General features: G+C 43.9%; 1 protein-coding gene across 5 annotated transcripts in view; it reads left to right on the top strand.

Annotated features, from left to right (window-relative positions):
• The window catches only part of BCAS3 (BCAS3 microtubule associated cell migration factor), a 459527-nt gene that overhangs the window by 112958 nt on the left and 330653 nt on the right, over nucleotides 1–15916 (top strand). For all 5 annotated transcript variants that reach the window (XM_053366622.1, XM_053366620.1, XM_053366618.1 and 2 more), the window contains exon 14: nucleotides 7315–7448. In XM_053366622.1, the coding sequence (XP_053222597.1) occupies nucleotides 7315–7448 (134 nt within the window). The remainder of the gene's footprint in view (nucleotides 1–7314; nucleotides 7449–15916) is intronic.

Below are 15916 nucleotides of genomic sequence, written 5' to 3'. Positions count from 1 at the left end.
GGGTGCTGGGAGGAAAGCAACAGCACTTTGCCATTAGCTGCCCTCTTGTTGATGAGGTTCTTCTATAAGGCTCCTGGCTCAGGTAGTGCACTCCTCTGTCCTCACTAAGCTCCACCTGACCTTTGAAGTAGCACTCCCTGGTTTCCAGGTTCATCCCCAGCCCCTTAGGATCTGGCAACCCTACTGGGACCTGGCAACTCTCCACGATCATCATCATTGTTCAGACAAGAAGCTCCTGGTTTGAATCTGCACTGATCCTAGCAGTGTTTTGGAACCTTAGCCTGGGAAGTGGTCCTTATGCACTCTTACAGGGCGCTGGATGGCAGCCAAAGTTAACATAGGTCCTCACTTGATGAAAGCCTCTTATTTGAACATGGTGACACACAGCAGACTCCTCTGTTAGGCAGGCGAAGGGCCAGATCGGATGCCATCCATCTCTCTCTTGGAAAGAGGACTCTCTTTTCCTCCCTCAGCTGCCATATCACCATCCATCTCTTTACTCTTTCAACAAGCCAAATGATTACTGTTAAAACCATTAAAAAGGCAAGGAGAAGAGACATCCTTCTTCAGAACTTGCATCTCGGGTGCGCCATATGGACCGAGTTAAAATCACAGGTAGCTGAGCACATTCGACTCCCTCGCGTCAGGGAGGCACACCTCACGTTTTGTAAGAGTGGCACTCAGATATTGCATAGCTTGCTGGGTTGTGGCTAAGGATGCCACTTCATGTGGCTCATTTACTTGTGTCAATTTAGTTTATGGATCTGCAACTCTGCAAGGTATGTATAGACCACAGAAGGCCACTTAATTTTTTTTTTTAAATTTAATTGTGTGTGTGTTTCTTGGAGGGGTGGGGAGATGGTTTGGAATACTATGGTCACATGCACACAATGCATTTAAAGCAACTTTTATACCACTTTAACAGTCCATGTCTTCCTCCAAAGTATCCTGGTAACTGCCATTTGTTAAGGATGCTGGGAACTGCACCTCTGGGAGGGGTCTCTTCTCAGCAACAGCAGGGAAAAGGCAACAGGCAGAACCCATATGGCGCAATGGTAATTTATCCGAGAGCCTCCAATTCATTTCAGATATTTTCATCTGGGGAAAGTGTTCCCGGCAGTTCAGAAGAGGGACAGCAGCAGCTCCTTTTAGCATTCCGCAGCTGGTGGAGCCACATATCTGAGCGTGACTGAAAACTCACCGGTCGCTGATCCATTCACAGAATTCAAGATAGGAGATGCAGCTGTGCCTCTTTCTTCACATAGTTGAAGGATTTCCTCTGGTCGTTGAAGGTGTTCAGAACATGTTGCGAACCATTCATTAAATTACAGTTACAGTTATCTTCTACAAGGGAACATAAGAAGAGCCCACTAGATCAACCAAATGACTCATCTAGTCCCTCTCCCTTCCTGCAGTTTCCAGCAACTAGTATTCAAAAGCATTACTGTCTCTGACAGGAGGCAAAGCACAGCTATCATGGCTACTAGCCATCTAGGGCCTTTTCCATGAATTCATCTAATCCTTTTTTAAAATTCATTGAAGTTAGTGGACATCACTGACACCTGTGGGAGCAAGTTCCATAGTTTTAACTACCTGCTGTGTGAAGAAGCACGGTGATTTGAGGACTGACGGTTGAAGGTGCAAATGGACTCAATTGCTTGGAAAGCACCGAGTTAAAAGTTCTGGGTGTGGCACATTCCTTGTTCCTTGTTCTGTTGCTGGCTGCACAGGATTCAGTCGATAACCTGTGTGGCAAAGGTCCTTTGGTTGCCACTGGAGGCTACAATCTCTCTCCCCATCCCCTTCCAGGTGGTCCAAGAAAGCTCAAAGAGGCAGCTGCTGGGAAGTCCAAAAAGCTGCCTTATGCTGAGTCAGACCCTTGGCTCACCTAGCTTAGTATTTTTGACAATGGCTGGCAGCAGATCTCCTGGGTTTCAGTCAGCCTTTCCCAGTCCTAGCTGAAGATGCCAGGGTTTGAACCTGGGACCCTGTGCAAGCAATGTATGAGCTACAGCCATTGAATCTGTGAATCTTGGGCACGGGTTTTTAATGTTGATGGACGTGCTTGTTCAGTGAATTTCTCTCTTGGCAGTGCAGTGATGCCTTTTTACAGTTTCACTGAGAGTCCTTTGCATTCTTGCATTAAGGCTTAGCTTTATGGGGGTGAAGCGGGCCCATATTCCATGGCAATCCACCCCTCTCTTTCCGCCACCCCACCTTGGTTGAATCACCATGTGGCACGAGGGGACCCTAAAGAACGCCAGCTTTTTAACGTGGGTGGCCCCAACCGGATGTCTACAGTTTTCCTTAGTGAACATGTTTAATGGTTTGGCTATATGTTATTTGAAGGTTGCCTACGTCTAATTCCAGGAAAACATATTAGAGTGTGTGTGTGTCCCTGAGCAGACTTCACTGCAAGTTTGTGTATATATTGCACAGAGGATATGACTGACTTCAGCAGTTTTGCAAGTGTGTTTGTTAGCCATACACACATCATCTGACATCACATTATCATATTTTTGGGGGTTGGAATGTAGTGTTATTTCCTGAACCTCATTCCTACCCCAGTGTTTGGGATAAGAAGCCAGTTTTGTCCCCTTACCAACCATTCTCCTAGATTGCAGCCTGTTCCTTCTATCCCATTGGACACCGTAGGAGCCAGTGTGAATTAAACCATCCGCTATCTCCAAAATCCTCTCTCCTTTCATCTGCATAGCAATGCTCTGGCATTGGGAAGGACTTTACAGCAGAAGTCCAGGGCAAAATCAGTAGGGGGTGGAAAAATGCAGTAGGATTGGTTTACCGCGTTTTGAAGTAAATGAACACACATTACCAGCTTTAAAAAATGGGAGTGTAATAGGTTATGCTGAGACCCTATGCTATGTCAAGTTTAAGAGGTTCCATAGCATTACTCAAGAATTGTGTGTTTATTATTATAAGCTATTATATATTATATAAGCAATATATAAAACTATTATTATTTTAAACTAATTATGTAAAACTTTAAATTTAGTATTAAAAGGGGGGGGGGACTATTTAGAGGCCCCTGACAATCTGAGGACCTAAGCTGTAGTTTACTTAGCTCGTGTGTAAATCAGAGACAGTGTGGTGCAGTGGTTAAAGTGCCAGGTCTAGGAGACCAGAGTTCAAATCCCGCTTTGGCCACAAAACTCACTGGGTGACCAGTCACTGCCTCCCAATCTAACCTACTTCACAGGGTTGTTGTGGGCATTAGGGCAAGAACCATTCACACCACTTTGAGCTCCTTGGGGGAAAAAGGCAGGATATAGATGCAATTGTTTTTTTAAACCACCCTGGGTGTCCTCATTGGACTATTGTCCAAAATCTAAAATTCTATAGTTGCGTCACTGCACTCTGAATCCTCCTTCTGATAGTAATTAGGGCAACAAAAATACTTTTGTAAATTGACTATCAATGATTATAGGCATCATGGCACCCAGTGTTAACATCTTAACAATAAATTATCCTTGCGTCCCTCCTGATTGGGCAGTCAGAGGGTTCCAAACTCTTCTGGCTGTGAAGTTTTTTTTGGTGTTTTTTTTTGAGGGGTGGGCAGTAGACTTTGTGAGGAATGCCTCTTGGCTTACTTTCCATGAATCTTGCTCAGGTCAGAGTTAAGGTTGCGCCATATGGATGTGATCTATAAAACCGAAAGAACCTCCCTTTGCGACATGGGTGGCTTTCCGACATGGTAACTTAGCAGAAAGGGTGCAGTATTTTAAGTCTACTTTGCCAAAATCAGCGTGAAGCTCTTTGCAAATGGAAAGAGATGCTCTGACAAACTTCCTGTGGCTTACCAAAAAGAAAAGAAAAGGGGGGGGGGAGGGGAAGAGCAGAAGCTCAGATTGGCAGATCCACCAAATCCTGGCAGTTCAGAAGGAAAATCCTGCATGAAGTGCAGGGAGGACATGTGTGCCTGTGCCTGTGCCAGGTTCATTAATACAATCTCGTAGGGCTGGGTGTTTTAAGACTTCTCCCTCAAGGTCTCCATTCTTCATTGACTTACCTTCCGTAGAAAAACCCTCTGTTTCACTTGGGAAGCATTCTGGGGCATACCTCTGTTCTTTAGAGCAGTATTTCCCACCATGGACCACTTGAAAATTGCTGAGGGACTTTGGCAGACCAATTAATGATTTTTTCTGCCTGTTCCAGGAATTGTAACGTGCTGCACTAGATGCTGTATGATTTTTAAATCCTATTTTTGCTTGCTTCTTTTATTTCTTATATACTGCACTTTATTGTATTATAACTCGACTGCAGTAAATGGAATAAATTCAATTCAAGAAATAAAAGAAACAACAACAATGCAATTAAAAATAAATGTGAATATTCGACACAATGAATCTGCTGTCTCCCTTCTTAAATCACAAATCCATACTGAATGAAGCTGTAGTTTGGGAACCCCTGGTTCAGACTTTGCTCTTACTTTCTGTGAGTCAACAGTACAACCCTTAACACCCAACAGTACTTCGTTTCTGAGGAAGATCAGCAGTGTGTGGACAACCCGTCTTTCCAAGAAATTTGTCCTCCATCGTTGATTTTCTCATGGAGTGGGAAATTGCAAAGGGCTCCCCTGAGCACACTTTGGTAACCATAGCAAGGGTTGCCAACATGGACCCTGTGGACTCAGGTGTGCCGTAAGAGGCTTTTCCTGGCACCCACAGGGTCAGGTTGTATATCTGAGGCTGTATATCTGAGAGCATCCTTGAATCTGAATCATTAGCCAAGGAAACTCAGGCTTCCCAGATGGTACATCTGGATGGAAGCCTCTCAAACATCTGGTTGGATGTACTTTGTCTTTTGACAACCAAGAAATAATTAATGTGGAGTCAGCATGGTGGTCTTGACAAGGAAAGGCTGAAGTCGCTTGAGCTTAATATATGAGAGAGATCACCTCAGACCACCACGTTTCCTTCTGCCTGGGTCTTTGGAAATGCTACAGGAGCACAGGAAAAGTGCAGAATTTGACACTAGGGACACCATATCGGACGTCCTTTTTTAAAGCCTCTAGCCCTCATTGCTGCAGAGAGGTTTTGAAAGTGTGTGGGCAATGCCTTGAAACAAAAGCGAGAAGGTTGACAGAATTATTCCAGTGGTGGTGGTGCTGTCCTTCTTGAGATCTTAGGAACACAAATCAATGGTTCATCCATCTCTGCATTGTTTACACTGACTGGCAGCAGCTCTCTAGGGTTTATGGCAGGGGTCTCTCCCGTCCCAACCATGAGATGCCAGAGATTGAACCTTGGATCTTACGCACACAAAGCAAATGCTCTCCCACTGAGCTATGGCCCTTTATTTCTCTGCATAGTCTCCTCCTCTGCCTCATGACAGACTACATTGTGCAGAATAAATTAAGTTGGGCAAATTTACTGAATAATTTGTGCCAGGGTTAGATAATTTAGGGAGATATATGGATAATATCTGTAAACCTCAAGTTTTCTGGGTGCAGAATGTTAATTCCCTTTATTTAAATGTGGAACCCATTTTGGTCTAGCTGTGTTCCACTACAGTCTCCAAGCTTTTTCTTAAAATTCCAGTGCTTATGGCACATCCAGTCAGACTCTGCTAAAATCTAGGCTTCCCGGGACAGGTTGCTTTCAACATAGTAGACCAGACTGGGACAGCGGACAGTTAAACGGTTCCACGACTCCTGGGGCTGGCTGCCACACACTTGCACGTGAGAGAGTGTGCGTGCTTGCGTCTGTTTTTGCAAGCGGAGAGGGGAGGAAATCAGGACTCTTCGGATCTGTGGAGAAAAGGGGGCCAGAAGATTTTGGAGGCCAAATTCAAACAGTAAGAATGGTTTTCTTCTGCACAGTTGACAGCAATTTTGTGTGTTCCAAAAGTCACTGACAACTCACTTACCCTCTGCCCAGTAATTATGTAGCATTTGGAGGAGACTAAACGCAGTCGCAAAAAGAAAGAAAGAAAAGACTTAATTGCAGGCCTGGCTGTGGCGTGAAGCTCAACACAACTTGGGCAAATAAATCACATCTTCCATAACGCTTTCTGCTTCTGCAGCTTTCACTTTTTGCCATGGAATGCCCCAAATCCCTAACGGAAGAGAATCTCACGCTAGAACTTTGCACAGTACATACCCTTCCTAACCCCTCACTTTAAGCGAAGCTTGGAAATGTGCATCTTGTGACCCCATGACTCCATTGAAAAGAAGAAAGAGAAAAGCACAAGTTAGACCTTCAGGCTCTAAGGCTTCAGGCCTAATCCGTCTTACTTGAGAGTAAGCCCTATTTAGTTCAATAGGACTTAGGTCTCAGTAGACATGGTTAGAGGTCTGTGCTATGAATCAATTTCATCGGTGGCTTGCTATGTTGTGAATTGCCTTGAGATCTACGAATGAATGGGGTGTATTATTATAAATAATAATAATAATGATGATGATGACAGGCTGTAATCTTAAGCACTCTTACTTGGGAGTAAACTGCATTGAACATAATGGGATTTGCTTCCAAGCAAATGTGCATTTCATTGCATTGTTAAATCAGCATATACACCCCGCCCCAGCATTGCAGCGATGAAAAACATTATTTTTTTTAACGAGACTTTGATTCTTATTCAAAGAATAAAATTTAGTCCTGGCCTCTCTATATTGCTCTGACTGCTGTATGTAAAATGGAAGTGAGATGATAGGGTCGGGAGGAGGGGGTAGGGATGGGGGATTTAACTCACTTCACATTTAAAGGTGAGTCTACCTAATTTGCAGTTTCTGACAATAATAATAAAAATTGCAGTTTCTGAAACTACCTGAAATAAAACAAAGTTGTGCTTCAAAATTCATACTTCTCAAATTTCACTGCGTGGTTCTCCAGCCAAGTAACGTGTACAAAAATGCATTGTATTGGGGGGAAATTGTTTTGGGGAAAAAATTTGTATGTTGGGCAAAATTGCAGACAAAAATGTTGGTATTAGCAGAAATGTGCATGATTAAAATGCCGATCAATTTTCATTTAAAAAATATGCAGACTGATGTGGAAATGTGGAGACGTAAATTCAAGATGGGGAAAATGAGAAACAGAGAGAAACTGACAATGGCAAATTATCCCATTGTTTGTGTGTGTGTGTGTGTGTGTGTGTGTGTGTAAGTAAGTAAGTAAGTAAGTAAGCAACATAAGCAATTTATTTCAATGTGTTTCATTTGCACAGAATGCTATGAACTTCTTTCTTGGTGTCTGTTCAGATCAGATCCAAAAGTATTTATTTGTTTTGACCACAGGTCATAAAAAATTAACCCCCTGTTCTGAGTGTCTCTGACTCCCCTTGTTTCCTTTCTTCCAGGTATGCTACTGGTTACGACAGACACGCTGGGCCACGATTTCCATGTTTTCCAAATTCTGACCCACCCCTGGTCATCTTCGCAAAGTGCCGTCCATCACTTGTACACGTTACACCGCGGGGAGACCGAAGCCAAAGTAAGTTGCATAAGAAACCACGAGGCTTTTTATCTGACTTGGCAATTGGAGGAATCAATGTGGGTGTCCTTGGAAATTGCTTGTCTTGCAGTCAAGTCAGAGGAAGGCCATTTAAGATGGATTCGTGTGTTTTTCTAACAGATTTGTGAGTGTGTGTGTTTAACAAGATGATAAAATGCGGCTGCGTTTGCACTCTCAAGTCCCACAAACCAACAGTTTTTCAAAGTATGAGCATTGGGTTTGGTGGGTCAGTGTTAAGAACGGGAGGGAAATTAGATTCAGCTTGCATTTAAAGGCGAACCTACCTCATTCACACTTTCTGAGACAATGTGCAAGCCGAACCAATGTCATCCTTTGAAATTTACTATTCTCCGAATTTTGCAATGCAGTTCACCCGTTAAGTAATACATGCAAAAAACAAACAAACAAACAAACAAACAAACAAACAAACATGTACTACGGTAGAGGTTGCATTTAAATGTATATATTAGTGAAAATAGCATACAAAAGTCCATTATATTAGGGAAAATTGCTATGCAGAAATGTATATGTTAGGAGAGGTCTGCACTAAAATGCTGATGAATTTTCATTTTTTAAAAAATGAGCTAACTGACGTGGAAATGTGGAGAACCAGATTTAAGATGGGGGGGGGGATGAAAAACAGAAGCCTAAATTGTCCATCCTCACTGTCACATGACTGGAATGTCAAACAAGCAAACTGTAATGGCAAAAGGTTAGTGTAGAAGATGCTGGTGTATTGGTGCCTGTTCTCTCAGCTGACCTGATTTCAAAATGCTTGTCCAATGAAGCAATGATTGCCTTGGCACTTCTGGGATGGTACATACCCTTTGGGTAACAGATTGCCACCTTTGCAAAGAGCGCCCTTTTAAAATTCTCCAGAGAAACCAATGGATGGTATTGAAATTGTTTTTTGGCTTATTGCTACTATTGTAGGTTGAAATCCTATTACATCATGGGCAGCCAGTGTGGTGCCCTCTAGTTAATAATTTTGAATAGACCAGGGATAGCCAGTGTGGTACCTCCAGATGCTTAGATGGACTACAGCTCCCATCAGCCCCAGGCAGCATGGCCAATGATCAAGGATGATGGGAGTTGTAGTCCAATATCTGGTCTGCTCAAACTTTTGAATTTGATCGGCATGAGAGAGGGGAAAGCAGCACAACCACCTATTTATTGGGAAATAGTATTTCTTTATTCAGTATTGGAATAAAGCTTATGACATAGTTCAACCTTATTCAGTCATGGGGATTATTTGAACGATATAATTGACATTTATTTTCTCTTTAAGACAATCGGATTTAATTTTAGTTAGCTGAAAATTCTCATGGATACAATGGCTTGTAACTGTATTAATTATTGAAACTGTTAATTATTAGTTGTCATAGTAGTTGTTACTTTATTTTATCTGATATGATATGGCAAATAAAGGGTATGACATAATTTCACAGTTCATTAACAATAAGAAAAATTGCTAGAACCAGCAGCAAATTTAAACAGATAGAAGCTAGCAACAGGTCATCAAAGGAGTGGAAAAATGAAAAATCAATCTATCTTTATTGTGGTCAAAGACCAGACAGAAAGGAGTGGAAAAATGGAAAGGTCTTTAGGGCTTGTTTAAAACTATGAAATAAGGGAGACAAATCAAGTTTTATGGGGAGTTACAGAAGTTTGGTCACCACTGAACCTGGTAGTCACCAACCTCACTTTTTTAATGCCACAGAGAGCAGGCCTTCTGAGGCCAATCATAGGGCCTTGGGAGACTCATAAAGATGTTGACATTCCTACAAATACGCTGTTGCAAACAGTTCAGAGCTTTTGAACGTTAAAGCCAGTACGCTGAGCTTGGGACCAGTATTACTGATGCAGAAACAGGCTGGTGACTTTGTTCTGCATGATCTGATGGTTGTAGACTGTCTTGGCGGAGCTCTGTCTAGAGGAAATTACAATAGTTTTGGTCCGGAACCAACTAGTTCGAGCTGGAGAACCAGGCATAAGTGAAGCCCTGCTGGATCAGGACAAAGGGCCATCTAATCCTGCATCCTTTTCTCACACTGGCCAATCAGATGCTCTAGTGAGAAGACATCAGGCGGGAATTGAGTGCAACAGCACACTCCCCGCTTCTGATTCCCAGCAACTGGTGTTCAAAGGTATACTGCCTGTGACAGGGAAGGTAGAGAAAGCTGGTCATCTAGCTACATATGCCACCTGCATCTTCAGAGATAGTGCCAGGGCCAGGAGAATGCCCAGTGGGCATCCCTAACCAATTAATTGCCAATTAATTGCAAACTTTTGTTGTTCAGTCATTTAGTTGTGTCCGACTCTTCGTGACCCCATGGTCCAGAGCACACCAGGCACTCCTGTCTTCCACTGCCTCCCACAGTTTGGTCAAACTCATGCTGGTAGCTTCGAGGACACTATCCAACCATCTCGTCCTCTGTCGTCCCCTTCTCCTTGTGCCCTCCATCTTTCCCAACATCAGGGTCTTTTCCAGGGAGTCTTCTCTTCTCATGAGATGGCCAAAGTATTGAAGGATCTGTTCTTCCAAATTGCAAACTAGGTCTGTGGTTTTCCAAGCAACCAATCAACAACACTGTCTTATCTGGATTAAGTTTCAGCTTGTTCAGCCATCCTAAAACTGCTTCCAGCCACCTCTTTAATAGTTTTTTTCATCACCCCTCTGGATTGCCAAATGAAGACAGGAGGTGGAGCTATGTGTCACACACATACTGGTAGTGCCTGTGCTCAAACCCCCAGATATTTTCTGGAAAAATACATTGGGTACCATGAGGGAACCATGTTAACTTTCTCCCAAAATTAATCCTGACCAGTCATCTCATAATGATTAGGATGACGTGATGTCAGTAAGGCAACTGAGGATGAAGGCAAGCGAAATTCATGGAGGAGAGGGCTATCGAGGGCTACTAGGCATTATGGCTATGCCCTTCCACCATGGAGGCAACAGTGCTTCTGAATACCAGTTGTTGGAAATCACAGGAGGGGAGAGGGCTCTTGTGCTGAAATCCTGCTTGCTGGATGCTGGAATAGACAGGCCACCAGCCTGATCCAGCAGGCCCTTCTTGCATTCTTATCTTTTTAAAAGAAGGCAATGTAAGTGAATGAATAGCCTGATGTCATGCAGGCAAGCAAGATGAGTTGAGGGTGAGTGCGAGGAAAAGAAGGCAATGTAAGTGAATGGGTGAATATTTTCATAAGGGGTGTTGAAAAACCATCAAGGAAAAGGAAGTGTATTCGACAGTGTTCACAAAAAGCTGTGGATAGTTTTGGCTTGGCTGTAATATATTTAAATGTATGCAATTTAAAGTTGGCTCAGATAGCAGGGCAGAGAGTGAACTTTATAGCCATCAAAAGGCCAACAAGGAAAGAAAGGACAGCTGAGCCACTTTTTAACCAGCCAAGTTGGCACCCTAGTTGGCAAGAGGCGTCTTGCTGGGTTTTACAGGCCCCCCTAACCTCTTGGAAGATGTCTGGCAACGATGCCAAATTGGCGGTTGAGATTGCCAAGGATATCCTATCATTTGGAACGTTTATGTAATTGCACGTATATGTTTTTAGCCTTTGTGTGTAACAAAGTATATCCACTTCAGCGGCCTGGGGGGCTGCAGGGGGAGTAACGTGGTGTCTTGATAATGCCTTGCTCGGCAAAACCACTAGTGTGCATTGCACTGTGATCTACAGGGAGCTTTCAGGGTGCTCATTCAATGTGCAGCTCCCTAATTCTTAGTGCTGGGCATCCCATGTTTCAGAAAGGTTGCTTTATTTTCTTGTGGAAGTGTTGTATGATACATCTATTATATTGACCTAAATGTAGCTGCACAAATCTGGCTTGTATAAAACCTGTGTGTGGCTTATGACTGCTCTTTCATAAGCCGAGAAGCCATGATTTAACATGAGGATCACCTGCCCTTCTTACCAGGGGGTACCGGCTGCCCAGTGAACTGTTCTTTGTGAAGCTAATCTAGAAATTGCCCATATATTTTAGATGGAAAAAAGCAAGAGATCACTGGAGACCTACAATATTTTTTTTCGCTTTCAGTGAGATCTCATGTTAGGGGTGTAGCCTATATTTGTCAGCGGCTTATATTCTGCCCAGTACAGTGTGTGTCTATATAAACACACATACAGATAGGGGCAGAGGTGCTTAATGCTGAGCTGATGTGGGACATGGACATTTATCTGCTTATTTATTCCTCTCTGAACTAACAAGGCTGTGATGATTATCCTCCCTACTTCTGTGTTTTGCAGATCATTCATTCCCTTGCAAAACTCTCTCTGTGTGTGTTTGGTGACTTTCATAGGGGAGGACAAATTATAAGTGGCAAGAATGGCTTACTTTTAAAGAGAAGGTGGTCAAGCTGAATAAAAAAGCTTGGTTTCCCTCAGCAGCTTTCCTTTTGCAGTTTTGAACACAGCACCCCATGTAAATATATCATGACCAGGGTTGGAGGAGAGTTTTAGTTTTGCTTGCATTTGTTTGATTTTGTTCACATTCTTTTCCAGTCCTACCAGTGAGGATTGAACCTGGGACCTTGTTTGTGCCCAGCATTTGCTATAACCATTGAGCTGTGGTTCCCTGCCTGCCTGCTACTTCTCTGAAAATCCCTCCTTCCTCCCCCATGATGCTTTTAAAAACATACGAACAGCCTGATGGATCATGCCAACGCTCCATCTATTCCAGCATCCTGTGCTCACAGTGGCAAGCCAGATATTAGTGGGAAACCTGCAAACAGGACTTGTGAACAGCCACTCTCCCCTCCTGTGGATTCCAGCAGTTGCTATTCAGAAGCATTACTCCTTCTGACCATGGAGGCAGAGCATAGCCATTGATAGGTTTTAGCTCTATGAATTAAACCAATCCTCTTTTAAAGCCATCCAAGTTGGTGGCCATCACTGTCTCTTGTGGGACCAAGTTCCATAGTTCAACAATGAACTGCATGTGAAGACGTACTTCTTTTTTTCTTTCTTTTCTTTCCCCCCCTCCTTCCTTCCTTCCTTCCTTCCTTCCTTCCTTCCTTCCTTCCTTCCTCCAGTTTCCACCAGGATACTATTGATGCTTTTTCATCTGTTATCTCAATATCATGTTGTTAAGTTGCATACTGCCTCGTTACATCTTCTGCGAAAGTACAGCTTACAAATATTTCGAATAAAATAATTTGCTGCTGAGCTGGGGAGCTCCAGATGCTGCTGAACTACAATTGCCATCAGCCCAAGATGGCATGGCCAGTGGCCAGGGATAACGGGAGCTGTAGTTCAGCAACATCTGAAGGGTGATAGGGATCCCCCTCCCAATTTGCACAGTAGCTAGGGTGTCTCGACATGCCTCAGCCACTGAATGATGAGTTCCGCCCTCAGACCATACCCACCTTGTATCAAAGTGCTTTGATCCCTTGAAGAGCACTGTTTAAACGCTGGATATTGTTGTTCGGCAGCAGAGGAACACCGTGTTCTGGAGGTACGCCGTCTTCCTTTGTAAACAGATAAAGGTCTGGGTTTTGGCCCGGCTGCACTTGTCTCTTTGATCTTTGTGCATAAACACACACACACGCATACACCAAAAGGCCTGTGAGTCACCTTATCTCAATCCCAAGCAAATAAACGCAGCGATAGCGAGGCGGGCTGGTGGCCAGAAAAACCACTGTGTAATCTTTTTGGCTGTCCGGCCTTTGCTTATTCTGACTCGTAGGCTGTTGTCACAAGCGAGCTCGCCCGAGCCTCGTTAAAGTACAGAGGACCATGTAATCATGTTGGCGCTACTTTTCCGGGCTGTGCGAGGTTTGTTTTCCCAAATGCAAACTTTGACTAAAGTATGTTTAAGGTTAAGCTTCATGCATCACTCTGGGGTGGCTCCTGTCTCTCCCCCCCCCTTTTAAAAATAATAATTTTTATTTAAATTATGGGGTGCTTTAGAGGTGTGCACTACACATGGAGGGTGAGCTGGAAGTGGGGTCGGGGAACAAATCCCCGCTCAAACCTCCTTGGCATTTCCGTATTCCGCTGAGCTTGTCTGCCAGTGCAACATGGATATTTATTATTATTTATTTATTGAATTTATATACCGCCCTATACCTGGAGGTCTCAGGGTGGTTCACATAAAAAGATCACAGTATATAGAATAAAAATAAAAGCAATAACCCAATAATACCCCCCCCCCAAAAGAGCCACATTTTAAAAGGATATGGGATGTTGATCTGGTCAACCAAAGGCCTGGTTAAAAAGGAACGTTTTTGCTTGGTGCCTAAAGGTGTATAATGAAGGGGCCAGGCGAACCTCCCTGGGGAGAGCATTCCGCAGATGGGGAGCCACTGCAGAGAAGGCCCTGTTCTCTTGTGGTTTCACCATAGAGAGGCAGGGATGGAATGACACTTCCGTAACCTCCAAAGGACATAACGGACAATGGCTGCTTCCAGTTTAAGGCATCCTTTTCATTGTTTTTAAATGGAGGAGCAAGATCAGTTTCACCCACTCTGCCCATCCTGTTGCACCTGTTCTGCCTCTGAACATGTTGAGTATCCACACTCTTAGCCGTGTCCTTCCCAGTGCAACTGACAAAAGTGGCCTTCAAGGTTTTCTCCTGTTATTCCAGGAGTGGGGGGGGGGAGACATGTTTCAACCTGAGGGCCACATTCCCTTCTGGGCAACCTTTGAGGTCCACATGCCAGAGGTGGGCAGGACCAGAGGCAGAAGTGGGTGGAGCAAAAGTTTACCTTAGTGCACTAGGCTAGCACTCATACACCACTTTCTACCATCCATTCAGAGAAACAAGAGGCATTATCAGAGTTCAAGCACACATTCCATCCAGGAAATTGGGCTGGGGAGAAGCTCCCTGTTTGAAACCCTGGGAATACTTCTGCCAGTCAGTGTAGACAATACTGAGCTGGACTGACAGATGATATGACACTGTACGTTCCTGAGACACTTGTGGAAATGTGGAACCCCAGTTCAAGAACCCTTTTGCTGTTGATTTTTCTTATTTTATTTGAGACATTATATACCACTTAAACACTCACATTTCTAAGTGGCATACATAAACCACACAGAGAATAAAGCAATTTAAAAATTCATCGCAAACCCAAACCCGAATGCTACCTTAAAATGCCTGTTGCACTAAGAAAGTCTTTGCCATTCTCCTGAAGCGACGATGGTGCCTTTCTTGTCTGGGTTGTGAGGTGGCTCTGTGAGCATGGGCCCATGGCACTGAATTCATGTTGTCTGAGTGGCTGTGCTGCGACTTCAAGGACAGAAAGTTATGCTGGGGTGGAGCTTGGATCAAGCCTCTCGAGCTGTCGGTTTCCTGGTGATGTTGTGACTTTGCAACCCCCCTCCCCTCTCGCCCCATCCTTAATGCCTTTGGCAAGGCAGCAACTGTGTCTTGGCCACTTTTCCAGCAATGGAGCACCTGCATAATAGCCATTAGCTCAGTCTCCCCAACCCCGGTCCGATCCTGCAGCCTTCAGACCATCTCTTCTTCCCCTGTGGTATCTCCTTTCTTGTAATTGACATGGGAATAAAACTTTAAACAGCGGTGTCTAAATGTACTCAGTGTTGCATTACTCAATCGGTCTGTGATTACCGAGTGTATGTTTTCACTGATCTTTAACGGAAAAGGTGATTGTGAAATAGGCAGGGCAGGCTGGTCCCAGACACACACCTGCCTGACTCGTAGCTGAGAGAGGGCCTCAAATATCTGAGCCAGCATTTCCCCCAAACTTCTGATCATTGACACAGATGCTATTGTTTTGAATGAAAAACAGGAAGTGCTTGCACCTGAAAAATCCTACTGGGGGGAGGAATGGGCTGAACATCTACGGAGTGTTTCACCGAGGCTGAGGTCATCGGCTGATAGCATCACTTTCCATGTAAACCCAATTGTGCCTAATGTCATCTGCAGCCTCAGAAACCATTCTGATACCGTACACCAACAAAATGAGGGCCTAGTTTTCATCTTGAAACAACTTGGATTACATTTTAAGAGGCTGGGAGGCAAGGTCCTAACACCACACTTTGCAGGCCCACTGTTCAGGGACCCCATAGAGGAATACCAGGGATACCTATTGAAGAAGGAATCTCCCACCTATATCCAGGAGCAAATAAGCACTGCCACAATTCAGGAGCCTCACCCAGTGGTCTTCAGGGTTGGGGTGGGCAGACTTCTGGTTCTTGGGGTCCTTTTATTTTTACTAGAATATTGATATCCGCTAACTTGCACCAAGTGTAAAATAGCGTTTAGAATTAAGGAACCCATATGCTGTTCAGGAATTTGTTTCCAGTTCCAGAATTAAATTCACAGACCTATCATACACAAAAATCCGCTCCTGGTTTTTCTCCTTAGTTTTCTTCATCTCAGCCACCTACCGTATTTTTCGCCCTATAGGATGCACCGTCCCATAAGGCGCACCTAGTTTTTTGGGGGGGAAATAAAGGGGAAAAAA

The sequence above is a fragment of the Podarcis raffonei genome, chromosome 15 (genome assembly GCF_027172205.1).
Source record: "Podarcis raffonei isolate rPodRaf1 chromosome 15, rPodRaf1.pri, whole genome shotgun sequence".
Classification (NCBI taxonomy): domain Eukaryota; kingdom Metazoa; phylum Chordata; class Lepidosauria; order Squamata; family Lacertidae; genus Podarcis; species Podarcis raffonei.
Note: the sequence above shows the minus strand (reverse complement) of the source record. Positions and strands in the feature narration are given on the sequence as shown.